The following is a 27,711-nucleotide window of genomic DNA, read 5'->3' as shown; positions in this document are numbered from 1 at the left end:
CTGTGAACCAAGTCAGATTAATGTGTTGTGGTATTGCTCAGTGGAGTCTCAGGTTTATTTGTAACAGGAAACTGCTGAGTGGCCTTGGAATATGAACATTTAAAATAAAACTAAAGCTGGGGAGTATACTGAATAGTCACAATATTATTCATTAATATACATTTTATAATTCAAATATATAATTAAAAATAATTGTATAGGCTTTTTTTTTTTTTTTTTTTTTTTTTTACTTCATTCAACATTGAGTATTGCAATAATGTTAATGCACTTTATTTGGTTTATGTTTCCTGTTTATCACATCATTTGATGTTTCACAATCTTTCTTCGGCTTGCGATTTTCAAATATGACAGCATTTAAGACTGATGTTTTAATATCTAGTTTTATTTACGTCTCAACTTATTTCAATTTCAGTAGCAATGTTTCATTTCTGCTAATCAGTTCAAGTGGTTTCAATGAACTGATTTTAAATTAATCAGATTGAATTATTTGTTTGCGTTTGTTCTCAAAGTCTCTTTGAGACACTTTATGAACCTAAATGTTTTAATTAAAAATATATGTAGGTAAATATTGATGTTTATGTTCAAACTATTATCATATTGGTGGATTTAAATTAAAATTATTTAATACAATTTTCCCGTTTTTTTTATTATTTTTTTTTACATTCAACTTGACTTCATCATTTTTAAATTAATTGACAACAGTTTGTTAAAAAGTTATTGTTCACAAAAAGTATCACCCTTTTAAATGATTTCAGAGCAAATGCATACATATTTATATCGGATACCATCAAAGGGCTGAAAATATTGAGATTTTATTTTTAACCTACCCCCCAAAAAAGGGATATTGATCCTTATATAATTACTCCTACTGAGTTTTGAAACAATTACTGGTTAACATGAACAAAGATCAGGACCTGTGATTAAATCCCCATGAAGCCATGGTCCCAAACACTAAAAGTGTCTGGCTTCTCTGCTTAAGCTTTTTGTTACATTTGGCTGAACTTTAATCTAATGTGTTCTCTCTTCTTCCAGGTTACAGCTACTGATGCTGATGGTGGGTCTTTTGGCTCCATCTCCTACTCTCTGGGATCTGGTCCAGGCTCAGTCACCCCGTCTCAGTTCACAGTTGGCAAGCACAATGGACAGATCTGTACTACCACCAGCCTGGATCGTGACCAGGGTTCAGCCAACTACGACTTCACCGTTACAGCTGTTGATGGGGTAGGTGTCTCAGCAGCCACATCCCTCATCAATACAATTGTGACATCAAATATGACTGGATTGTTTTCAGAGGTGCAGCAAATTATGTCCATTTTGGCAGCAAGTTAAAAAAATTGCATGTATAGTAATTCTTCCGTAGTGGTTTAGCATCCTGTGCCTAAGTAATACTTTAAAGCATACTTAATACTTTAAAGGAAATTTCAGCAGACACATTAAAGCGCTCAGAGGCAGCTGGGCCCTAAAGAGCACCATCTTGTAATATTTAATAAGTTGGGGCTTTTTCCTGACATGCCATTTGCTCCATATGGGATGCCTGGCAAGCAAGATGTTTAGCGACAAGAACCATATCCCATGTGTACATTGTACCCTCGGCAGATTGCAATTCTCAACAGGGAATATAATCAATCTACTTCCTCCCCTCGCAAATGTTAACTCCGTAATTCTTTTAGTTGTACAGATATTCTAGGGATTGTTTTCGTTTTCTGTTTCTTAAGATTTTTAAGTCTCTTATGTAGCCAGCCTCCATCAGTTGGTTGTATAATTTATTATCTAGTTAGATTTGATTGTATATTCTGCAATCAGACCTTTAATGACCATTAAAGCAAGTGTTAACCGATTTATTCTAGGGTGGACTAAATTCAGTGACATACGTGCGGGTGGACCTGATAGACATAAATGACAATCGACCAGCGTTCTACCCTCTGAGCTATGCAGTGAGCCTGAGTACGCAGAGCACCCCAGGGACCTCCGTCCTGAAGGTGACTGCTCATGACCCAGATGCTGAGGAGAACGGAAGAGTGACGTACCGTACTGTACCTGGAGGGAGCTCACCTTTCTTCACTCTCAATAAAGACACTGGTGAGAAGATTAGATCTACCCTCATTTAAAGTTCAAAGTACAAGTTCAAGGACCATAATCAGTGCACTTAAACATTAGCCACATTTGCTATCATATACAATATTTTAAAACCATATAAATATATTTTGAGGTCAGTAATTTATTTATTTATTGTTTTTTAAAGAAATCTCTTATGCTTAGCCAGGCTTTGTTTGATCAATTGGACTCTTTTTCAGGATTCTTTGATTATTAGAAAGTTCAACAGAACAGCATCTATTTGAAATATTGTAACAATAAAATGCCTTTACTGTCTCTTTAATGTGTCCTTGCAGAATAAAAGTATAAATTTCTTTAAAAATAAAATGATCCCAAACTTTTGAATCGTATGGGTTTTAGGATATTCAGTATGGCTTGATGTATTCTAATACCTTTTAACTTAATAGAAACATTTATTTTGGTTGTGCATTTCCCAGGAGTGATTTCACTGTCACGCGCTCTACATGGAAAGGCAAACTCAGTCATTACGATGGTGGTCTCAGCCCAAGATGGTGGGGGCCTTACCGCTCCAATCAATGCCAGGGTCAACATCAGCATAGTGGCAGGACTGGTTGCACCCCCTGTGTTTGAACAAGCTCAATACTTTTTCTTGGTCTCTGAGGATGCCCTGCGTGGAACACAAGTTGGAGTTGTGCGGGCCAGCACTAAGAATGGTGGGTGAGCTAATCTCAGAGGTTTTTCAGTCCCCCTAAAAAAAAAACCCAATTCAACATGTTTAAACACACAAAATAGACTTTAATGCATACCCACATTTATCAGTCACGTTGGACTGTGTTCAAGTGCACTGACAGACGTCTTCTGGCTTTTTTCTCCATGGTGCACCACTTGTACAAATAGGCATGGAACCATTGTACATACCTCATTTACAATCAACATTAATCATTGATTCTGTTTCACCACTTGGTTTTTTTAACAATTTGCTTTGGATATTTGAGGCACTAAATTCTGGTCTCATGTGTTGAAAAATAACTCTTCGTCTTGTTTTCTTGCTACACTGTGAATTGATGTGTCTCTGGCCATTTGCCTCTTGGTTCTCAGGTGTCTCGAAGGAAATCTCCTACACTATTAGCTCCGGTGACCCAATGGGCTACTTCACCGTGGATTCAGAAACTGGGGCCTTGAGAACAAGCTTGCCTCTGGATCACGAATCCCAACCCAGCTTGAATCTGGAAGTCCAGGCGCACTGCGGTAACCCCCCGGCATTTGGCCAGACTAGGGTACGAATTACAGTGTCCGACGTCAATGACAATTCGCCCGTCTTCTTGCCCTCGTCCTCCGAGTCACTGATTTTACCTGAAGACACACGGATGGGTACAGTGGTGTACAAGGTCCAAGCAGAAGACCGCGATTCTGGACCCAATGGTCTTCTGAGTTTTGACATTTTTAGCGGCGGTGCCCAGAGAACCTTCAGCATTGATCGCAACAGCGGGCACATCCGCCTTATTGGCGGTTTGTCGTACGAGACCATACCCCGCTATGACCTGCAGGTGATTGCCAAAGATAGCGGCGCACCTCAGCTAAGTTCTACCTTCACCCTGGTCATCCACGTACAAGCCGAGAACGGCCAAGGTCCCATGTTCGATAGCCTCACGTACCGAGTAGAGCTGAAGGAAAGCACACCTCTCAACACACGCTTCCTGCAGGTTCGTGCAGTAAACCGAGATGGCGGAATCACCGCTGGACCATCTTCTACGTTTTCCACCCCACTAGCCTACCACCTGCACCCAGACGGTGATGCTGCAGGGTTTGGCATTGTGTCCGAAAGCGGCTGGCTGTTTGTGAAAAGTGCTTTGGATAGAGAAGCCAAAGAGATGTACCTTCTCACTGTACTGGCAACTTCAGGCAACGGACAGCTGAAGAAGACGGGTAGTGCCACAGTGCGTGTGTCAGTGATGGATGAAAACGACAACACCCCACGATTTACCCAAGAAAGAGCATTCTTGGCATTGCGCGAGAACCTGCCGGTAGGCACTGGTTTCGGCCGAGTGTCTGCCAGCGATCGAGATGCTGGTCTCAACGGTCGGTTGAGCTACCGCCTGCTCCATCTGGATCGCCACTTCCAAATCAACTCCCACACAGGTGAGAATCAAATACTGTATGGCAGACAGTCCAACAGACCAAAACGACTTTGAGTGACAAGGTCAACTTGGCACCTACACAAGTTCTCTAGTGGTTTGTGGTATCATGTTTGTCTGTATGTGAGTAAGAATTTTTCAAAACTACATATGTTCAAATTTGACCAGTTGGTGAGTTGTCTATGAATTAATCAACTATTTGGTCTTGAGGAAGCACTGTATAATTTGGCTGGTTTAGGGTCATGTCAATTAGCATTTCTTAAAAGTTAAATAACAGCTTTCTAAAGAGACTTTCAGCATGATGACAGGTACTGAAAGTTAGCATGGATACTGACAGATATTCAGCTAATAAATAGGTAAAATAATTCCTATAACCTTACATTTCAGAAAGCTATAGATCACAATCCTCACAAAAACAGTTATTTACTGATTGTTAGCATGCTATCTTAGAACTTTTACAACTGCTAACATAAAGCTAAAACAAGAAAATCTATATGAACTAGCCAACCTCAGTAATCCATTAGTCAGTTGTTGAACGGCTAGTTGACTATTCTGACCCATCCTTAATGTGGAGCTGTTGAGCATACTGGACATCACACAGCTCCAGACTTCTGGCAGCTTGCTAACTGTGGGGGTTCCTCTTGTTGATGTCAGGATGTGCCATCTGTGCCTTCTGCCACTGACATTTTCCTCTGCAGTGAAATAGTTTCTCACCCGTTTTCCGTGTTTTCCATCTGTCCTGCTCTTTTAAAGGTGAGATAAGCACAAAGCTTTCCATGGACCGTGAACTTCAGTCCAGCTACCAGCTCATTGTGGTGGCTCAGGATGGTGGGACCCCTGCACGCAGCGCTACAGGCACTGCTTTCATCACGGTTCTGGATGAGAATGATAATGCGCCCTCCTTCAGCCATGCTCAGACAGGAAGAGAGCTCTTGCTGCAGGTATGAGAGCTAATATTAGCTTCATAATCCTCAGAGCTACATCTTCTAGAATAGAAAAACTACATTATAATGTGTACAGCATATGTTCTACAGGTTAATTGTGTCAACTTTTAGGAGTTCGCTAGCATGTAATGCCTTAAATCTAATAAACATGGACTAATAGCAATAAAACTTTAATTTGATTAGATTTTTTGAGATATGTTACATCTTGCTAAGTTAACAACAATATTAAGCAGCACAACTGTTTCCATCATTGGTAATTATAAGAAATGTTTCTTGGGTACCAAATCAGCATATACAAATTATTTTTTAAGGATCATGTGATTCTGAAAACAGGAGTAATGGCTGCTGAAAATTCAGCTGTCATCACAGGAAACTTACATTTTAAATACGGTAAAATAGAAAACGGTTATTTGAAATTGTAGTAGTATTTTTTTTTTTTATCAACTAAATGCAAACTGGGTGAATATAAGAAAATAATTCAAATAAATTATTTTAAAAATCTTACCATCGACCAAAGCTTTTAATGGTAGTGTACCATATGCTCTAACATTTCTACACAGACTACTACATTGGGAAAATTATACAGATTTCATATATAGTAGTGAGCTGCATTAATTGAGAAAGTTAACTGAAATCTCTGTACAGGCGCTAGAAGGTCAACCATCTGGATTTCTACTGGGAACCATTCATGCAAAAGACCCTGATGAAGGAGAAAATGGAACTATTTTCTACTCTATGTCTGGTAAGAACGATGCATAAGTGAATAAATCAATTAATCAAAAACATCTTGTAACCACATGCAAAGTTTACAACGGTAAGCATTTTGTCTTGACTACTGAACATGAAACTGCTATGCAATATGACACAGTCCCAGCTAATCAAAGGATATTTAATGGTAAATGTGTTGTGAAGAGACATTTCAGACCAATGAGATTCGGACGGGACTGGCAGGGCGGGGTGGGGCTACCCATTGTGATGCCGCTCAAATAGAAAACAAGCACTTAAAATGATTAATTCCGTTGCAGCTGATTTAAGAAAAAAATTACTGTTTTAGTTGGTGTTAAGATTGCACTGCATACTTATACTTTAAAAGTGTGCTGGTACCAAAAATACATCATACCATGCGATAATATTCTGCTATTTATCAGTTTAGGCAGCGTGACGTGAAGTGTAGAAGGTAATGTGTTGATGCGTGAGATCATTAAATATGTTTCGTAGCAGATTTACTGAATTTGACACATAACTATTTCATTCTGTATTAATCAAATCCAGATGGGATCTCTAACAACACGGAAGTCATATGCACCCTTTGTACAGTAGAATAATGGTCTATCCAATCATTCTTTATCTGGTTAGGACCAGTGTTGGGGGTAATGCATTAAAAGTAATGCGAGTTACGTAATCAGATTACTTTTTCAAGTAACTAGTAAAGTAACACATTACTTTTTAATTTGCAACAATATATCTGAGTTACTTTTCCAAATAAGTAACGCAAGTTACTTTGTTTTCCCATATATTGACTGACAGCTCTCAGTTCCGCATGTTGAGAGAAATCGGGAGTGAGATGCAGAGGTGTTGTGTGTGAACATGATGCTTATTGTAGTTCTAGACTGAATGTGAGCATTTACTCATCTCACTTGATCAAAAATAGATTCAGTATTCCTCAAAATGAATAAAAACAGTGACATGCAAAATCGGAATAGTACACAAACCTGCTATAATTAAATATAACACAAATATACTTTATGTATTTAATCTCACTTTATTTACCAATGTATTTGCTGCTGACTTTTGATGGCCAAATTCAACCATATGAATAGGCAAAAGTGACTTTTAGATAAACATCATATTTGTGTTTAATTTTTTTATTGCTGATGTAAGTGTAACGCATTACTTTCTGTAAAAAGTAACCAAGTAACACAATTAGTTACTTTTTTAGGGAGTAAAGCAGTATTGTAATGCATTACTTTTAAAAGTCACTTTTCCCCACACTGTTTAGGACATACAGTGATGCGCACAAACTTGTCTTTTATTGCCCGTTCCATCCTGTCTTTGCCGTAGGTCCTAGAGCTGAACGTTTCACTCTGAACCCAAACACCGGAGAGCTGCGGTCCTCTTCCCCTTTGAGTCATTCTGAGCGGCCTGAGTACAGTTTCATCGTTCTGGCCTCGGACCGAGGTTCACCCCCTCAGAGCTCCACCATAACACTGAAAATACAGGTCAGTCTCCCTCCAGGAATCAGATGGGACATATGAAACAGTGGCTAGGTTAAGATGGAGTCTGTGAACCAATCTAAATCATGCAAATTGAATCCACTGGTTGACGGATGGATTAAACATCCCCTCTGGACCCTCATTCTTTGGCAGGTTTCCTGACAAATTTCCTAACAATGTATATTGTGCCTTGATTAGTTATGGCTATAAACCTTCAAAAATGGAATTTAATACAAGGGTCTTTGGTCATATCAGAGATTGGCTTCATCGTAAGTTAAAAATAACACCTTCTGCCACATGGATCTACTCATCACCTTTTCATAACATGCGAAATGATTTATTTAATACTGTTATATGAAAATATGAACTTGTAGATTATTCTCTACAGGAATGGATCCGTTTACATCCACTCTCAGGTTAAACAGCATGTGAAGGAAATATGGAATGATCAAGTTGGCCTAATCAAGGCTTACATTCTTGCATTGCAAATTTCCATAGCTAGCTCATCTCTCCTAGTCCAAGTCTTGTAACCTTCCCCAAGCAATGCCGGGAAAAATACTCTCAGCTGGCTAATTTTAGGTACTCAAAGATGAATTTCTTAGCCTTGACTTTTTTTCCTCTCCCCCTAGCCGTTGTTGTCTGCAACATTTTAAGCGTGATATTACGGTGTAAAACATTCAAAGTAGGAGTGACCGTCTCCCAGCTGCACCGATACAAGTGCCAGCTGTGCTTTCTGCTATGTGGTGTCAAAGTCTCGTAATACAGTTCAGTAGCCCTTTGAAGAACAGAAAATCTCCTTGTGAAATACCCCAGTGATCAAATTAATATTTCTCCAACTTGTCAACAGAGTGGAAACAGACACAAAGGACATCAACGGTAGTAAATTCCAACTTGCAAATGCCTGGAAAACACATTTATGCTGTGTGGCTATTTAATATTGTTATGTATGTGCCAAGACAAATAATGAAGTTTATAATTGATATCTAATTAGAATAAAAAGAGCTCTGGCAAAGTTTTGATTCTTTTAGAAATCAACAGTTTGATTTAAAAGCAGCTGTGCGAAAAAAAAAAGGGGGGGAAAGTTGATCTTTTGTTGGAACGTGCTTTGACGTGTCATTTACCGCTTAATGTGGGATTAATTACTCCTCTGTCCTATTATGTTTCATTAGAAGACTTGGCCTCAAGAATCTCTTTATTGCCAATATACTAATCACACTGCTGCGTAATGATGATTTAGTCATAGTAGAAAATTAATAGGTTATTCATGAGCACCTGTATTGCAGTGCATACTTTTAACACATAGCTTCTAAGGATTAGTAGCTTGCATGTCTCTGAGTTTGTATATGTTTTTCCTTATCTAAATGTTTGTTTCCATCTCTCTGTATCTGTCTGTCTTTCTTTCTTTCTGTACACATACACACGTACACAGTCTCTAGTAACTATCAAAACAATGTCTCATCTGTGAAAAGAAACTGTGCAGGCTTCCATATTAGGAAGTGAGGTTCTTTTGCTTTGAAGTGAGTCATCTATGAGGATTCTGTATTTTTATTAAGAATATTTGCACATTTGAACAGTTTCCTATTCTGATTATGTTTACTTTAATCCAGTATTATTTTTCCTGGCAGGCACAGACCCATCAAATTAACTCTGATTAATGCTAGCAGGTTTGTTGTTTGAGCTTGTAACCCCCCACCAAAACAGCTTTATTTTTCATTCTCTGTAAAAAGAATAGAAAATGTGGCCTGCAATATGTTCCTGTTTTGTTTGATTTGTAGTCAACTGGCAGGACTAATGGGTTGTGTAGGTCTGTTCTGATATGTAGTTAAAATAACTCAAAATAAAAATCAAATAATAAACCAAAAGACCTAATGTTAGATCTTTTGTAGTTTAAAGTAATAAAAAATAATATGTGACATTTTTGTTTACTTTCATTCCTATTTGGCTTGGTTGTCAGTTTTGCATAGTATCAGTCCTGTGTGGTTTAGGCAAGTCAAAAAAATACCCTTTTGTATATATTTGTACTATAAACAGTGTTGGTACTGTTTTAGATCCAGTGTTGTTTTAGTATCATTGATGTACTATTATAGTTGTCAATATCTGTAATTAGATTTTATTTTCATATTGTCTGTTTTTGAATTTTAGTTACAGATTTAGTCATTTTGTGGTGTGTTTTTCAAAGATTAGTTTTAATTATTTTAGTACTTGTAATGCAAAAATGTTGCCTTGTCGTCGAGCTGAAATTAAATAGTTTTTTATAGTAAACATTTTTTAAAATGTTTTATTTTATTTCAGTTTATTTTATTTGAAGCAGTGAATTTTTTTATTGTTTTAGTTAATGATAATAACTGAAGGAAAAAGTACAAATAGTAAAATATCTACAAAAATGTTTTTTATTGACTTACCACAGCTGCATACGACTAACATGATGCAAAACTGACAAATAAGCTAAATAGGATATATATATATATATTTTTTTTTTTACAGTTGTAAAAATAAATCTAGTTTAATCCAATGAACTCCATTCCTGTTGTCAAATGAACATGCCGAACATTTAGCAATGATTGGCATTCATCATTTCAGCCTGTAATCTAATACATACATGTCTTTCTTTACAGGTTCTGAGCTCAAGTAAAGGATCGGCCACCGCTAACTCCCAACCATTAACGCTGAATTCTGTGGAGGGAGCTAAACCTGGCTCTATCGTGGGGTCTGTACGTTCACCTGATTCTCAGACCCTTCCTGAAGCAGGCCAGGTCACGTACACCGTGGTGGGAGGAACAGACTTTGACGGCACCTTTGTGGTAGAACGTCAGACGGGTGACGTTTACCTGGCCCGTGAGCTTGACTTTGAAAAAGCTCCTCGATACACTCTCCAGGTTGAGGTGGATGACTTCTCCATGCCCCTCCCTAAAAGTCACATTGTAACAGTGGTAATTGATGTCCAGGACAGCAACGATCATGCTCCCGAGTTTCCCGAAGACCCCGTTATCATCGTGGTCCCTGAGAGCGCAGATCCTGGGTCGACTATCTACACCTTCCAGGCCATTGATAAAGACGGAAGTGGACCCAACAGTGAAGTACACTATTTCATCCTTCAACAGTGGCCAAACGTCCCAGATCTCCTGTTCTTGGATCCAACTACAGGAGTTCTCTCTCTGGGAATGATGCTGGATCATGAGAGGACCTCTTCACTACTCTTGGTGGTCCAGGCGACTGATTCGGCCCCCGATGTCAGTCAGCGGCGCCGTGGGACAGTCACAGCCCGCATATTTGTCACTGACGTGAATGATAACGGCCCTGTGTTCATCTCACCGTCTGTGGTGAGTGTGATGGAGGACCAGCCTGTGGGCTTTGTCGTGGTCTATGTCATGGCTGTAGATGCAGACCAGGGAGAGAACGGACGAGTGACATACCGTATCCAGAGCGGCAACACCGGAGCAAAGTTCAGCCTTAACCCAGATACAGGTAAACCAATCAGAAACTCAGTCTGAATGAAATGTGTGATGTTCACTATATTTTTGTTCCCTTTTCATACTCCTTACATCAATTTGAAGATTCTTAAAAATTGCATTTAGTTTATATATTTCGATTTTTTTTTTTTTTTTTTTTTTTTTTTTTACTGCAGCCCTAGTGAAGGTTTTTGACAAAACGTAATATTGTTCAAAGTTTGGGGTCGGTAAGATTTTTTTAAAGATGTTTCTTGTGCTCACCAAGGCTGTGTTTGTTTGATCAAAATACAGTAAAAGCTGAAATAATATTACAGTTTTAAATAATTGTTTTCTATTTAAAAATATATAAAAATGTAATATATTCCTGTGATTTAATTTTAAGCATCATTACTCCAGTCTTCAGTGTCACATGATCCTTCAGAAATCATTCTAATATGCTGATTTGGTGCTCAAGAAACGTTTCTTATTTTTATCAATGTTGCAAACAGTTGTGCTGCTTATTATTTCTATGGGGAAAAAAAATCAGGACTCTTTGATGAATAGAAAGTTCAAAAGAACAGCATTTATATGAAATACAAATCTTTTGTATCATTGCTACTAGGAGTGTAAATCTGACAGTTCATCGCGATACGATACGATACGATATCGATTCTCTCAGCCAGCAATATGATATTTGCCGATTCCTCAAAAAATTCTGCGATACGATTACGATTCGATTCAGGACTATATCGATTGATATTTAGATATTATGTGCCAAGTTTACACAATGCATATCAATGCACGATCCATATCGATTTATTGTTACACCCCTAACTATTACTGTCACTTTTGATAAATTTAATGAGTCCTTGCTGAATAAAAGTATAAAAAAATGTATAGACCCCTTTTTGAACGTAGTGTGTATATTGAAAAATATTTAACAATACAAAATTATAACTGATTTTAAGCACATTTTAACTTATTCTAATTTATAAAACAATGTTCAACACCACAAAGATGCTGTGGTGGGTATGTAAAATGATAAGAAAGCACTAATGCAACCATAATTGTGCATATTGTTTATTTATCTTTTGAAACCTTGTTATTTGAGGTGTCTTGCATTGCATGTCTTGCAGTGATTTTCAAATGCTATGGCCAATTACTCAACCTACCAGTAACATTAGGACATGCAGCAGTGATTAAATTGATGTGTGAACAGGACATTAAGGGATTAGTTTTCTGTCATCATTTCCTCACCCTCATGTCGTTCCAGACTTCCAGGGAAAATTGCATCGCATGCGAAATGCACCTTCATGTTGATTCTGCATTTCTGCTTGACTCGCATCTTTCCTCTCCTCCCAAGTCAGAATTCTCTAAATACCCTTTAGTTCTCTTAATCCTAAAAACTGCCAGCTCAACATCTCATCCATTCTGAGAAATGCTGTCCTGTGCTGTGAGTTCTGAACAGTTTCTCTCGTGTGTGTGTGTGTGTGTGTGTGTGTGTGTGTGTGTGTGTGTGTGTGTGTGTGTGTGTGTGTGTGTGTGTGTGTGTGTGTGTGTGTGTGTGCGTGTGTGTGCGTGTGTGTGTGTGTGTGTGTGTGTGTGTGTGTGTGTGTGTGTGTGTGTGTGTGTGTGTGTGTGTGTGTGTGTGTGTGTGTGTGTGCATTAGTGCATCAGTGCATCATTCATGACATAAAGCAGGAGTGTAAGACAGTATACACCACTCAGCTGGTAGCTATTTACAGCATGTTCTGCCACTAACAGAAAGCTCAGGTTGTGTTTCTCTGTTCCATATAGCTTTTTTGTGGACCTTGATATACTTGATATACCACACTTGATATTAAGGATCCGAAATGTATTGAACTAGATCAAGTCTGTACTTTACCTTGTAGTCACAGTGCTTGAACCTATTGTACTGGTAATTGCAATAACAGACAACAGAAATAATTGTGCAATCAAATATTTAAAAATGTTTTGAAATATATAAATATAAAAAATAGATTTTGAAATATAGGCAAATATTATATAAGCTTAAAGTGATTTTAAGTGAGATTGAACCTGTTTTCTATGCAGTGAAAGTACAGTAAATGGTCACCAGAGGCTGTCAAGCTGCACCTGGTTTCACAGAAAAGGCTTAAACTAGTCCCAGACTAAAATGTATGTTTGAGCTGTTTTAACTGAAAGCAACTTGGACTGGCATATCTTAAAATATGTCACTGCCGTTATTTTGTCTCAAGATGCACACCAGTAATGCTTTCTTTTTCTAAGGAACTTTCATAAGCTACTTAAATGTCCTAATTGAACTAAGGCCTAATCCTGGTTTAACAAGCCCTGTCTTTGAAACCAGGCCAAAAACACCATAAAATTAGTGCATTGTATTTTAAAATATTTTGAAGTCATATGTTGGTTTGTGTGAGAAACGGAGTGAAATTACAGTCATTATGGCTTCTGAATACCATTTATGATAGACTAACTATATTATACTTTTGTGGTTCTTTATCACATTTTTGTAGCTTTGAAAGCTGTTTGTCTGCATTCACCTTTATTGTATAGAAAAGATCTGCATCAACTTTTCATCAAACTTTTGTAATCCATGGAAGCAAAAAAGCATACGTGTTTGGAACGACACAAGGTTGAGTAAATGATGATAGGATGTTCATTTTGGGGAGAGCAGTCTCTTTAAAATAACATTTGTCTGCTTTGTAAATGACAAACCCTCTGTGCAAACTCTTTCACTTACTTTGGAAGCTCATTATTAATCCTCTCAGCTATTAACATGAGAAAAGAAAAGCAAAACATCTCCATTCTTCCTCTTGGTGTCTCCTTACGTTATCGTAGCACAAATGTTGAGGAGTCAAATTGTCTGAAAATATTCAAGCTGGTAATACTAACCAGATTAAAGCCTCAGAGGCATGTTAGCTCAGCGTTATGGAGATAGAAGAGAGGGAAAAATAAATCAAGACAGAACGAAAACACCCTCTAGTGTCCTAGTTCCCATCATGCCTTTACAGCCTGCTTTGAATCACTTTGTCTGGTTCTTTAAAAGCATGAAATTGAGATTGGATCAATAGGAGCACCGCTCGCTTGTGGTAGGCTAACGACAGGGGCGCTGGCACCCCCAAATTTGAGCAGGGCACGGCAGGCAGGGCCGTTGCGTGTCTAGAGTGCTTGTTTATGCGCTCTTTGTGTTTGCTGTGGAAAAAACCCATAAACTGCGGCCAGATAGTTGAGCTGTTACAGTGGCTCAGCGAGTGTTCAGGTAGGGAGGGCTCCGCATGGGAAAAAAATTATTATTTAAATACGTCGCATGACTTACACTCATTTGTAACACAGCAGAAAGGCGTCAACTCTTCGTGCTGTGATGTTGCTTATGCAAGATCAAAGTGTGCTACAAGATGGAAAGCATTCGTCGTGCGAGCGTGTGAATGAGGCTTTGCTTAAGCGCGAGTGGTTTTGTTTTAAACAATTTACATCATGGCTTCATTACTGTGTAATTGTTTAAATGCAGTTCAGCAGGCGATCACTCACAAGAAATACCAGACACAAAGCTTATTACATTCATCATATGGTAGCCTAACACTTTTGCTTATTTCCTCTTTAGGTTCTTTGTCTATTCTTAGACCAATTGACCGTGAAGAGCAAGACCTCTACAACTTGACCATAGTGGCAGAAGACCACGGTTTACAACAGCACAGCAGCTCCCAGTTACTGTCAATCCAGGTGATTGACGTAAACGATGAGGCGCCGTACTTTGAGGAAAGTGAATATGAAGCTTTTATTGCAGAGAATCAGCCTGCAGGAACCACTGTGCTGGTCGTTTCAGCTTCTGATATGGACCAAGGTAAAATATACTCCTATATATATATATATATAAGGTAACATTTACTCCTATATATATATATATATATATATATATAGTTTTGTATAAGGGCCACTAGTGGATATATATATATATATATATATATATATATAAGGGCCATTGGTGTTATACTTTTTCTAATTTTCATTAATAAATATTTTATTAATTTTAATTAATATAATTAAACCATGTCTTTGGCCGTTATGTCACATCTCGCGCCATGAGTGCCACATTTATAAGACTTACAAAAACATGAAGTTAGTACTTTAATCTTTAATTAGTCTGATGATAGGAAAATTCCTTATTACAGAAGGTACATATGAGTCAGGAGCATGATTAATTACGGTAATTTTGTATCCCGTTATGGTCTTTTTTTAAACACACTAAATTTACATGTTAAATGAATGAAGATAAAAATAAATTGTGTTTACATTCCCCTGTATCCTTGCCACACAACAACTCAGATATACTTGTCTGATATTAAACGGTACTGTCTGTAAATGCACGCATTGAGTGAGAAAAGTTCATTTCCACCTTGTGAGAGTAGTGATGGTTACACCATCCTCTTTAAACGTGACACGAATGTTTGTTTACAGCTAACATTTCCCTAAAAACACTGGATACCACAGCCAAACCCATCACAAATAAAAGCGTGTGGTTTTAATTGGTGCCAGCCGGGGGGTGGTGGAAGGGGAGTGCTGCATTCTCTTGGACTTACTCAGGGGCAAATAAAACAGAAGGATCATAAACTTTCTCTCCATGAACAATTAGAGAGGTAAACAGGTGACACTCTGCCAGATTGCTCGCCTTTTGCACGCGATCTGCCATCCAAGTACCAGGGGGAGGGCGATTGAGACCAACTGCTTAGACAGCGGAATTAACTACAAACAAATAAAAACAGGGTGTGCTGCCGTGTTTATTCATTCCGTGAGAAAAGTCTATTGTAAAAAGTGAACATAGCCTCTTAAGAATGACGGCTTTTATTTCCTCAGACGTGATCATTTGAACTTGCATTTGGGGAAACTGTGCAGATTCGTCTGTCATGTCATGTCTTTATGCTTTTTCCATAGGGACTAATGGAATCGTGATGTACGGAAGCATTGTAGGAGATGATTTCAGTATTCATCCGGTGACAGGAGTCATAACCACCTCCAAAGCTTTAGACAGGGAGGCCCAAGGGGTGTATGCTGTGACAGGTACATCAGACCGAATGCAACTGCTCAATTTCAACAGAGAATTTATTCTCGGATGTGCTTTTATAGCAATTTTTTATAGCAAAATTTTTATTTTATTTTTGGTTTCTGCCAATGTCATGTCACGGTTGGGCACGCGTTTGTTTAGCCAGTTTATAACCTCTTTCTCATAAACAGTTTATGCCAGAGATGGTGGTTCTCCTCCCAATTTCGCCAAGACCACAGTGCGCGTCACAGTGCTGGATGAGAATGACAACAGGCCGGCTTTTGGGAGAGTGTACTACAGTCTGGAGGTGCCTGAGAACCAGGAGCCTGTGACACTCTTCACAATTAGAGCCACAGATCAAGACTCCGGGGACAGTGGGGTGGTGCACTACAAAATCACTGGTATTATGCCATGAGCAATATTATTGTTGTTGTATATGTTAAATATGATTATATATTTTATACAAACCGCTTATTGTTCACACATGTTTTGTATTGCCCAAAGTCATTTTCAGTTCTACAAATACCCATTAATCCTTGTTGCAATAATTGGTACAAGCTCATCAGAACTCTTTCTAGACAACAACATTGACTAGGTTAGTATTGCTTAAATGGAAGTGAATGATCCAGGCTGCATTTATTTGATCAAAAATACAGAGAAAACCACAAATATTATTACAATTTAAAATAATCATTTTCTATTTTAATATATATATGTAAATGTAATTTATTCCTGTGATGGCATCATGGCAAAGCTGAAGTTTTCAGCAGCCTTTACTCCAGAAATCACTCTAATACTCTGATGTAGTGCTCGAGTAACATTTTTATTATTATTAATGTTGAAACCACTTGTGTTGCTTAATATTTTTGTGAAAACTTACGATTCTTTGATAAAAGTTTAAAAGAATATTATTTATTTGAAATTGCAGAATAAATGTATTCTTTCCACAAACAACCCCAAATGTTTAAATGGTAATGTACTTTTAGTCACTTGGTTAAATATCTTTCGTATGATTTTGCAGAAAAGATTCATTATTCCACAAAAAGGTAGCCAAACATTGTGAACTATCTGAACTATAAATAAGTTATTTATTTATTTATCCATTCCTTTATTACATTACAGGATATAGTAGTTATGAAATAAGAGATTATGAGAATAAGAGATTATGGAATATATATTGAACACTTCACAGATCAGTGTTGATGAATTGAACAGGCCAGATGACAACATTTTTTTTATCTTTCTTTTCTCAGAGGGAGACCATTTTGGTGATTTCCACCTGGACAGGAAATCAGGTGTGCTGTCCACCTCTAGGCCTTTGGATCGAGAGTCCAAAGCAAAGTACACCCTCACCGTGGAGGCACAAGATCAGGGTATACCGCCCCTCACTAGCACTGTCACTTTGGACATCAATGTGCTGGACCTGAATGACAACAGCCCAGTGTTTCCCAGCAGCAGCTACTCTGTGGAGGTATCAGAGGATGCTTCAGAAGGGTCTTTTGTTCTGGAGGTTTCAGCCTCTGACAAAGACGAAGGGTCCAACAGCCAGGTGGTCTACTTCCTGAGCCGCGAATCCAGAGGTATGTTCATTGTGGACCAACACACAGGTCGCATTATTACAGCGGCAGCTCTCGACCGAGAAAAAGTGGCCTCCTACAGCTTCCAAATCTACGCCATGGACTCCTCAGCTGCCAATCCCCGTAACACTTCCGCTGAAGTGACCGTCCAGGTCTTAGATGTAAACGACAATGCCCCCTTCTTCATCACAGACCCGCTCATCATCAATGTCTCCAGCAGTAGTCTCTCCAACCGTAAAGTGCTTGCCACCATGAGAGCTGAAGATAAGGACTTCGGTGCAAATGGATCTGTATTTTATCGGTTTGCGAATCCTGTCAAAGGCTTCACCATAAACTCCTTGACGGGGGACATCCAGGCCACTGAGAAGCTCCATGCACTGACCCAGAGCCAGCGGACCCTCATTGTGGAGGCCATGGATCAGGGTAACCCATCGCAGTCCTCTCTGGGAGTGGTGGTCGTGTACATCCGAGAGCAGAGTTACCAGGGCATCCGCTTCTCGCGCAACACTAGGGATGTGAGCCTGCAGGAGAATGCCGCTAAAGGTACGATAATGTCTAATTGCTGTTCATCAGTGATATCCGGCTGTAGCTCAAACTATATAGCATGAGGCTAGCAACACCAAGGTCATGGGTTTGATTCCCAGCTGATAAAATGTATATTTTGCATGCAAGTCATAATGCCAGTGTAATATAAAAATGAGGGAAATGAGTTGCACGGCTAAATATCCAATGTTGTCCGATATGATAAATAAAAAATTGCACTATTGGATGACACCCTTTATGGGATTAATATTGTGCATCACTACAATCTCTCATACATGCCAAGTTGATGGAAAATGTCCTTTAATCATCAAAGGTCTTGTCTTTTTCATAGGTACAGCAGTTGTTCAGATACAGGCTCACTATCCTGATGGATCTAGCAGTGGCATCAACTACAGCATTTTCAGTGGCAACAAGCTGCAGTCCTTTAGCATCAGCCCCCACACAGGTATGATAGTAAATCTAAGTCTTTGCATCAATATTTTTGAATTGGGAAGGATGTTTCGCAATTAATCATAATAAATTAATTATTTTAGGTGAGATTTGGGTAGAAAGTTCCATGGGTCTGGACTTTGAGGAGAACCCACGACTCCGCCTGGTGGTCAAGGCTGAAACCGCATCCTCCAGCTCCTTCATGGCAGTCAACCTTCTCCTACAGGATGTCAATGACAACTTACCACGCTTTCAACTTCACAATTACGTTGCTTATGTTCGTGAAGCCCAGGGTTATGATCATCCTATCATTCAGGTGCAGTAATCTCCCGTCTTTTTTCTGAATGGCTGAGTGTTCATAAAAGTGTAAAGTTGTTGAGTACAACATCCCTTGGCCTAAATACAGCATATTTTCAGTGCAAGCTAGAAGAGATTCCTTTGCGTTTCCACAGTGTTTTTATTGTCCATGGTGAGAATAAAGGCTTAGCTGTCCAACATAGCCACAACCAATTCCCCATTTCAACTTTTTTTTTAAATAATTTGAGTTCCAAAGCCAACATTGCTTAGAGGGTTATGTTACGTTCGAGCAGCTGTTGCAAATCTGCCTGTGTTTTTATTGCCAATTTCACCGGTAATTTCCTCAGGTGTTGGCAAATGACCTGGACCAGGGTCAGAATGGGCAGGTGACCTACTCCATAAGGTCATCATCCATGAGTGGCCTCTTCAAGATCGACCCTGTCACAGGCAGTATATCCACCGCTGCCATCATGGACAGAGAGATCTGGACACAGACTAAGTACTAAGTTCTTCCTTCCACTGTTTATGTTGTTTGCTTTTAACCCTCTGGGGACCAAGGTGTTTTTGGGGTCCTTGAGATGTTTTGACATGCCCTGACATTTGTGCTTTTTTCAGTTGCTTATAAACATATTAATGGCACAGGTGAAATTACATTCTATTTAGCACAAACAGGGCTACCGTAATATGTGAGCAACATGTATGTACATGTTTGTATTTTTGAGAGAATATTGTTTTTGCATGGTTATTGAAAAAAAAAAAAATTAAAGTTTCTGAAATAAAGCCACAAAACACATACTAAATATGTGTCCACAAGACTTTTGACTAATGGAAGTTGTGGCCTAGAGTTTTTGCTTCAAAATGATCTGAAAATCATCCTGTCTAATCATTCACATAACACAATAGATTCTTTTAAATTGTGAAAAACATTTTTTGTTAGCCAAGGCAATATGCGAATGGGCGTGAACGGCCCAACCCCATTGTGAATAATTAGGTGGTTGAGAAGACAAAGACCCGCATATTAATGAGCCTTTCATTCAGGTGTGTCACACAAGAAAGAATGCAAGGATAATATACACACACACATACATACATACATACAGATACATACATACATATATATATATATATATATATATATATATATATATATATATATATATATATATATATATATATATATATAATAAAATCAAAATGAAAGTCAAAAGCACATTTTTAGTCATACCTGGAAACAAATCCTGTTCAAATAGGTTATATGGGCCATTCTACAGAATTGGTTCAAAGTTAGAGTTGGAAACATCTTGAAAAGAAAATTGTCTTTTTCCATAAATGTCTTAGTAGGCCAATACATTTTATCATACATATTTCAAAGTTAAGGATTCATTATTTTGATATAGCTTGCATTGGAACAAACACTATAACATCTTAGTTGATTAGTTTATTGACAAAACATACTATATATTTAACATATGAGCAGAAACTGCTAACAAAAGCTTATTTGATGTCTATTTTAGAGTTAAAACTTTATAATCTATCCAAAACTAGTCACACACACACACACACACACACAGAAACATGATTCAAATTTAAACAGTAGGCTATTTTTGCGTTTACAGACACTAACGTTATTATATATCGCGATTAGAACAAAGCACAAGAATAAAAACACTTACAACTCAGCTCGCTCCTCGAAGTGAAAATAAACCAGCACTTGTTCTGAGCTAGGTAAATGTCCCAGGATTATTCCTCACAGCAGCGCAAGACGACAGTACATTAATCTGACTAAATATAGTGTGTTTACCGAGTTTATGTGGGCGTTTACACGTCTCAATGTGTAGCTTCAGATCATTAGCGTTTGAATAGCGCGCGCTCTCCGTGGGCGTGTCACATTAGCGGAATAATGAGATGCGAGAACGATAATGAGAACGGCTGACACCTCTCTCTTTTTATATAGATTACATAAACAGAGAATATTTATTTTAGTTTTAAACTTAAATGATCATAAACATATATTGCTCATGTCTGGGTGAATAGTATTCGCTGAGTTTTGTTTAAGTTTAGAGACGTGCTCCAGAAAAAAAGTTCACGGACATGGAGAGGCAGAACGCACACCCTGTTTATTTTCTTTATTTTACAAAAGCACAATATTTTATTTCGATTGTAGGTGGGCACATAAAAAAGTAGACATTTAACAGTTTATTTTTTAATATGTCTTAACTCTGTATGACCAGAAATGGAGTAGTTTAAGTCTATTTTTCTGCTATGTGAAAAAAATCTGCCAAAACGCACCGGTGCGTTTGCCGTCCCCATAGGGTTAACTAAGAACAAAGAGTCTGTAGATCCTTAAAAAATTGTGATTGAAAAGTAGTCTTAAATACACTTTTAAATTTTTTATATATATAAATATATATATATATTGAATAGCTAAGAAAAAAAAGCCATGCTCATGTATTTGTTGACGGAATGACATAAGACACTTCTGTAGAGGCAGATGCACTGATGTGGCTTAAACCTTGATAAATAATTTTTATTTTAATTATTTTAGAATTTGCATTTAAAACATCTTACATTTCTTTCCCATCAACATGAAAATAGTCTGTGAGAATGTCCAGACTCTGACACTAATTTTATTGTTGTGTCTCCAGCCTGGTTATTATGGCAACAGACAGAGGCAGTCCTCGGTTAGCAGGTTCTGCCACTCTCACGGTGATCATTGTAGACCTGAATGACAACAGTCCCACCATCCCTGTTCCACATGACATCCGGATCCCTGAGAGTAAGTTGACTGCTGTTTGAACTCAATATCATTGCTGTAATCAATGAACTAAATTTCCTATTTTTTCTGGCAGACGAACAATGAGGCACACCGTGCTAAAAAAAATACTCAATTACCAGGCGTTTTTCTCGCCAAAGTTCTCAATGGTTATTTCCTGTCACTTATGTTGTACAATGTGTCCAATAATGATTGCCATTTTCCAGCAAAACTTAATAATTTTGAAAGGTGCAACCACAAATGGAAACAAGTTAATTGCATATTACACAGGGTTATCAAGATTGTCTATTTCTTTCTCTAGATACTTTGATTGGGACCGTGATCACTCAGGTCACAGGGAATGATGTGGACTCTGGGCCTGCTCTTTCCTATTCCCTTCTTCTGGACTCAGACACTCAAGGGAAGTTTGGAATACACCGCTTTGGAGGAGGTGTGTCCTTGACCGCCTCTCTGGACTTTGAAGAGAGAACATGGTACATGCTGACCGTCAGCTCCTCAGACACCAAGCAACAGAGTTATGCAAATCTGACCGTGCTTGTGGAGGATGTGAATGATAATGCTCCAGTCTTCTCCCAGGACCTTTACGAGGTACGTCAGAAGAGATCACAGGTTTAGGATGAACATTGATAGAAAAAGTTCATTTCTGTAGTTTACTTTGAAATTAAACCCAATATAAGATAATTGAACAGTTATTTGACCAATCAGAATTAGGTACTCCAGAGTAATAATAATAGCAGATTACATAAGCTTTGATACTCTATTCTCTGTTTAATGAATCAGTTCCTCTGGTTAACATCCTTAAAAGCACTTGCAGTTTATTTAAATGTCAAAGAGACATATTTGTATTCAGAAAATATTCCCTGTGAGCACCACATTTAAAAAATATTTCTTGAAGTAAAAAGAAATATAAATTGATGCTATGTTCTGCTCAAAGCAGTCAGTGTTAAGGCTGATTTATGTCTTTGGCAGGTGACTCTAGCAGAACACTCGCCAGCAGGAAGCTCAGTTATCACAGTAACTGCTACAGATAAGGACTCTGGAGAGAACGGAAGGATAACATACAGGATCGTGTCAACAAAGGACATGTTCTACATTGACCCAAGCAATGGTAATTTATCCTTTTGTTCCTGTTGTTATCCTTTTGTGTTTATTGTTCTTCATCCAAATCATTGTCAGATGTCTTGTAGAATTTATTTGTAAGGAACAAGACAGTTGATGCAGTGGTTCTCAGATGGTTTTTCTTCAAAAGTATGAAGACAAGTGGCAATCCAACACTATATCAATTTTATTAGTCAAACAAAAACACTGAATGAATAGAAAAAGAAAATCACTGGAAATGTAGTAAATTATGAACAACAGAAGTAGTGTGATTACTTGCTATTACCCATATTACCAAGGGCAGATACATTTTTGCCTAAAGACTCTAGACTTAGATGCATGACAGTCCATGACCCCTTTCATTATTATTATTGGGTTTTCAACCACCATTTAAGAACCACTGTTTTAAAGCATATAGTAAAAGCCCTGTTCTCACCTTGAATCTTATCCTGCAATTTCTTTACATAGGTACTCTGTTCATCAAGCAGAAGGTTGAGTTTGACTCGCAGCGCCCTTCCATTTTGGTGGTGATTGAAGCCAGTGATAGTGGAACACCACCGTTGAGCACCCTTAGCACAGTTCAGGTGCATGTGTCTGATGTCAATGACAATGCCCCTGTATTCCACCAGACTGAGTACAGAGCATCTGTATCTGAAGACGAAGTTCCTGGTTCGACCATTCTAACCCTGGAAGCGGTGGATGGGGACTTATCTAGGGACAACTGTGGCTTTGATTTTGCCATCGCCAGTGGGAACATCGGTAATGCCTTCCAAATTGAGAGCAGTGTTCGCTTCCTTGAGGGCCATGGATTTCAGACAGTTGGAGCGCTGATATTAGTTGATAAGCTTGACTTTGAGATTGTGAATGGCTACAATCTTACTATTGTGGTCTCAGATCGTGGCATACCACAACAAAGCTCAAATGTTCCAGTTTTAATCACTGTAATGGACACCAATGATAACCCACCATCTTTCAGTAGGGCGGAATACAAAGTTGTTGTCAATGAAAGGGCAGAAACAGGAACAGAAATACTTAAACTTTTTGCTGTGGACCCTGACTCGACACCTAACGGAGAGGTTCAGTATTCAATCAGTTCTGGAGATGAATCTGAGCTCTTTTCTGTAGATCGGTGGACTGGGTCCCTTCGTCTGCGGAGGTCTCTTGATAGTGAGGAACAGTCTTCTTACATGTTCATTATTCAGGCCTCGGATGGTCAGGGCCACTTTGCTCTTGCTCCTGTAACTGTCGAGGTCAAGGACATCAATAATAACCGGCCTTACTTTCCTCTTAAATTACTTACAGCAAGCATTCGTGAAAACCAGCCCCAGAATGCGCTAGTAACCATATTACATGCCATTGATCATGACAAAGGAGCATATGGAGAACTGAGATATTTACTGATGTATAATTCCGGCAATGGTAAAGATTCCTTTCTAGTGAACCAAACCTCCGGTGAGGTGCGAACCCGCTTTACATTCGACTTTGAGAAGATAAACACTTTCAATTTTATTGCCATGGCAATGGATGCAGGCAACTACTCTTCTACAGTCACAGTGCAAGTTTTTGTGACTGGTGAAGATGAGTATGACCCCATTTTCACGAACTCAGATTTCACCTTCCGTATACCTGAGGGTGCCAAGAAAGGGCAAAGCATCGGCCAAGTAAATGCTAATGATGAGGATGGAGGGGTGGACGGCATCGTTCTCTATTCACTCACAAACAGTTCACCTTACTTTGAGGTCAACACATCTACTGGAGTGATATCCCTCAAGATGGATGCCTATCATCGTCATATAAGCCGGTCTAAAAGAGAGACACGTCAGATGACGTTGGATGTTATTGCCCACAGTCCTTTGGAGAATTCCCGAAAAGCTTCTGCCCAGATCACAATTGATGTCACTCATACATCCTTTGGCTTGAACACAGATATGAATGTGGTACTTGCCAGTGCTATAACAGCTTCCTTGGCAGCCATCGTGTTCCTGATCATAGTTGTTGTGGTGATATTCCTCTTGAGATCCCAAAGGTACAAAAAACAAGAGACTTGCACCAGAATAGTCAACAACGGGACTGTTCTTGAGAGTCTTGAGGAATCGAAAGTTCAAGAGGATGATAAGCTATATCATCAGACCCTTCCTGGGTATGCAACAGACCAGACTGGGAACGGAGGAGGTACCTACACACGTGGTGGGTCTCTTGACCCATCTCACTCTAGTGGACGTGGTTCCGCCGAAGCTGAAGCAGCAGAAGATGATGAGATTCGGATGATTAATGAATATCCACGAGTTTCTAGCATCTCCTCCTCTATGCAGGAACACATAGCTGCTCGCGGGCCTGACTCTGGTATCCAGCAAGATGCAGATCAGCTGTCTGACATTTCCTGTGAGCCGGGGATGGATGCAAACCAATGGTTTAAAGGAAAGAAACTGGGAAGTTTAAGTGGGACAATGTTGTCAAGCCAGTTGCCAACTTATCGGGATGAAGGAGGTGGCTATCTTGGGGTTGGACGGGGGCTTAACATCTCACATCCGAAAGATTATGCTTTCCCGGAGGATGGTAAGCCTGCTGTCGATGGTTCTCTTACAGCAATCGTGGCTAGTGACGAGGAACTGAGAGGCAGCTACAACTGGGACTATCTCCTCGACTGGTGCCCTCAGTTTCAGCCTCTGGCTAATGTCTTCACAGAAATTGCACGATTAAAAGATGAGAACGCACCACCTAACTCTCGGCGACCATTTCATCCCAAAGCAAAGACTGACCCCAAGCCCAGAATTGACCCTCCTCCCCTAATTACCTCTGTAGCTCATCCAGGGGCAAAAACTGTTTTGCCAAAACCTGCTGTAGGCCGAACATTTCCCCACCTTTCCTCATTGCGACGATCCCCTATTGACCATGATGGCTCTGTTTCCTCAATTGCCATGTCTCCAAGTTTTTCTCCATCGCTTTCACCACTTTCAGCACATTCCCCTGCCATCGCTCCTTTTGGTGGTCACTCGTCCTCCATTATCAATACAACTGACCACTCCTTTGAACATGAGGAGACAGAACTGAGGATTTAATGCAGTCTAATCAAAGGATTCCCGAAAGGATTCCTACCTGACTCAGGTTCTCTAAAAATGCCTCTCCTCTGGCATGGTCCTCAACATCATGTTGTATGTAATGTCGCCCCACTGGCTGGCCAGAGGTTTCGGTGCTTTTGTCACTCTTCTTTAGACATACTGACTTGAGTTGTAAAAAATGACTTTTTTATAATGCTGTTCTAATGATCCTGAAGATCAACTGACATTTTTATTAGCCCAGCATTTGCACATTTTAAAGGACAGTTATGTTTGATGTCAATGTTTTGTAAGAGAAAACACTTTTGTATTCTATATTTTTGTACTGATGTTTTTTGTTTAAAAGGAATGACATATGTCAAGCGGTTGCTATAACCTGTGATTTTATTGACATTCATTTATATTTGTATATTTGTGGCTGTAACAGTATGTTTGTTATCAGATCTTGTTCTAGTTTATTAACGGTTGCCATTCTAAATTGTTCTAAGTATGTTCAGTATTAAGCTCTTAAATGTTTGGGGAACATGTTTTGCTGTCAATATTTATAAAAAAAGGTTACAGTATCTGCAAAATGCCACTGTACAGTCTTTGAAGGTTATGCTGCAGACCACAGTGATCATTCATTTCTACATGCTGCTTCCCCTCCCTTAGCTTGACTAATGGGAACACAATTGTAGCTATGAAGCTATAGATATAAAAAAATTCAAAATCTAAAAACTTAATTAACACACTAAAGGCCTTTTTCATTGTTTTTAAGTGTTGGAGCATAACAACTTTAACGCAAGAACACAAGCTATCTGTATTTTTTTTTAACTACAAAAGAAATAACAATAACAGAAATGTTAAACATTTTTATGTCAGCTCTTATCAGCACCTTTGAATACCTGACACTTACAACCACCATAACGTAACTGGAAATAACGTGTTGTCCTTTTTTGTTTTCATGTTTGTTCTCAAGTGGTTTTTTGAAAACAGATTTTAACAAAATCCTCAAGGCCAGTGAAAAGGTTATGTTGTTATTACAATAAATAGGCTCCAAATAGCAATTTGATGTTCAAATTTCTTGGCTTATGCTAAACTCATTTTTACTGGATGTTAATGTTTGAATAAATACATCAAGCTAATAACATACATAATTTGACCAAAAAGATTCTCTCACGACTCCACTACTCCCTAGTCAAGGTACTGTATAGGTAAATTTTTTGTAGCATCTTTCATACATTGCTGTGGGTAAACAATTGTTAAGTTTATTATAGCACAAAATTCTGGATTACTTTGTTTTTGTGTATGTAAATTACATGGCTCCATAATGTAATGAAACTCATATTTGTTAGAAAACGCAGGGTGATTTGATTTTAGTGACACCTACAATGTACAGTTTGCATTAAAGTTAAAAGATAAAGTACAAATATTTCAAACTATATAATGGCAGCATTGTACATTCTCCTAACAGGATTGATTTGTAGCCTTTTAATTTGCTTAAGTGATTGTGAATCATTTTCGGTCAATTATTTTAGAATACTTTAAAGATGATTGTAAATGTTGCCATATGACCATACTGTGCTGAAAAAAAGTCAGCATGCTTTTTTTCCCCCTGATGCCCATTGAAAGGCTCGACTTGTAATTATGAAAATTGACAGTGCCTATTGAAGAAAAACGTTTTGTTTATAAGTGATTGTTAAAATGATGCTTTGTTCGATTCATTTTTTTGAGGTTAGCCTGATTTAACAGGATATCTCTCTACTTGTTTAAGAATCCTATATTTATGGCAGATACTTCACTTTTGTACACAAACAATTCCTCACTCGTAACTGTGAACATGTTATACTCATGCTGCCTTGAAGGAAAATAAATAATGTTCAGTTGTTCTGTGTTCATTTAAAAAGTTTCTCAATGTTTGAATCACTGTTCATATTGTTTGTTTTGTTTACATTAATTTTGAAGAGCACTGTGGTCCAAAAAAATGGCCAGCTGTTTGCCTTACCTTTTGTACCCAATATAATCCAAAGGGCATTGATGATACAGTAGGTTGTGGTGTTTTTATCGGTTAATGATGACCAGAAACCACTTAATTTTGTTCAGTTTCCACCTTAAACCTTTTGAAGAGGTTTTTTTTTTTTTGTGT

At 38.5% G+C, this 27,711-nt stretch overlaps 1 protein-coding gene across 1 annotated transcript in view; it reads left to right on the top strand.

Annotated features, from left to right (window-relative positions):
• dchs1a (dachsous cadherin-related 1a) overlaps positions 1-27,471 on the top strand; it is a 116,462-nt gene extending 88,991 nt beyond the window's left edge. Inside the window, exons 3-21 of the mRNA XM_056271967.1 lie at positions 1,033-1,221; positions 1,848-2,079; positions 2,532-2,768; positions 3,154-4,194; positions 4,944-5,131; positions 5,780-5,876; positions 7,196-7,353; positions 9,963-10,812; positions 14,377-14,616; positions 15,705-15,830; positions 16,005-16,214; positions 17,067-17,933; positions 18,265-18,378; positions 18,467-18,678; positions 19,007-19,158; positions 21,305-21,435; positions 21,734-22,020; positions 22,402-22,540; positions 22,999-27,471. Coding sequence (XP_056127942.1) covers positions 1,033-1,221; positions 1,848-2,079; positions 2,532-2,768; positions 3,154-4,194; positions 4,944-5,131; positions 5,780-5,876; positions 7,196-7,353; positions 9,963-10,812; positions 14,377-14,616; positions 15,705-15,830; positions 16,005-16,214; positions 17,067-17,933; positions 18,265-18,378; positions 18,467-18,678; positions 19,007-19,158; positions 21,305-21,435; positions 21,734-22,020; positions 22,402-22,540; positions 22,999-25,589 — 8,061 coding nt within the window. The 3' untranslated portion in view covers positions 25,590-27,471. The remainder of the gene's footprint in view (positions 1-1,032; positions 1,222-1,847; positions 2,080-2,531; positions 2,769-3,153; positions 4,195-4,943; positions 5,132-5,779; positions 5,877-7,195; positions 7,354-9,962; positions 10,813-14,376; positions 14,617-15,704; positions 15,831-16,004; positions 16,215-17,066; positions 17,934-18,264; positions 18,379-18,466; positions 18,679-19,006; positions 19,159-21,304; positions 21,436-21,733; positions 22,021-22,401; positions 22,541-22,998) is intronic.
• Positions 27,472-27,711: the final 240 nt, after the last annotated feature.

This window comes from Rhinichthys klamathensis, unplaced genomic scaffold (genome assembly GCF_029890125.1).
Source record: "Rhinichthys klamathensis goyatoka isolate OS25496 unplaced genomic scaffold, OSU_Roscu_1.1 h1tg000329l_1, whole genome shotgun sequence".
Classification (NCBI taxonomy): Eukaryota; Metazoa; Chordata; class Actinopteri; order Cypriniformes; family Leuciscidae; genus Rhinichthys; species Rhinichthys klamathensis.
The sequence above is the reverse complement of the archived record's forward strand: the minus strand, read 5'-3'. Positions and strand labels throughout refer to the sequence as shown.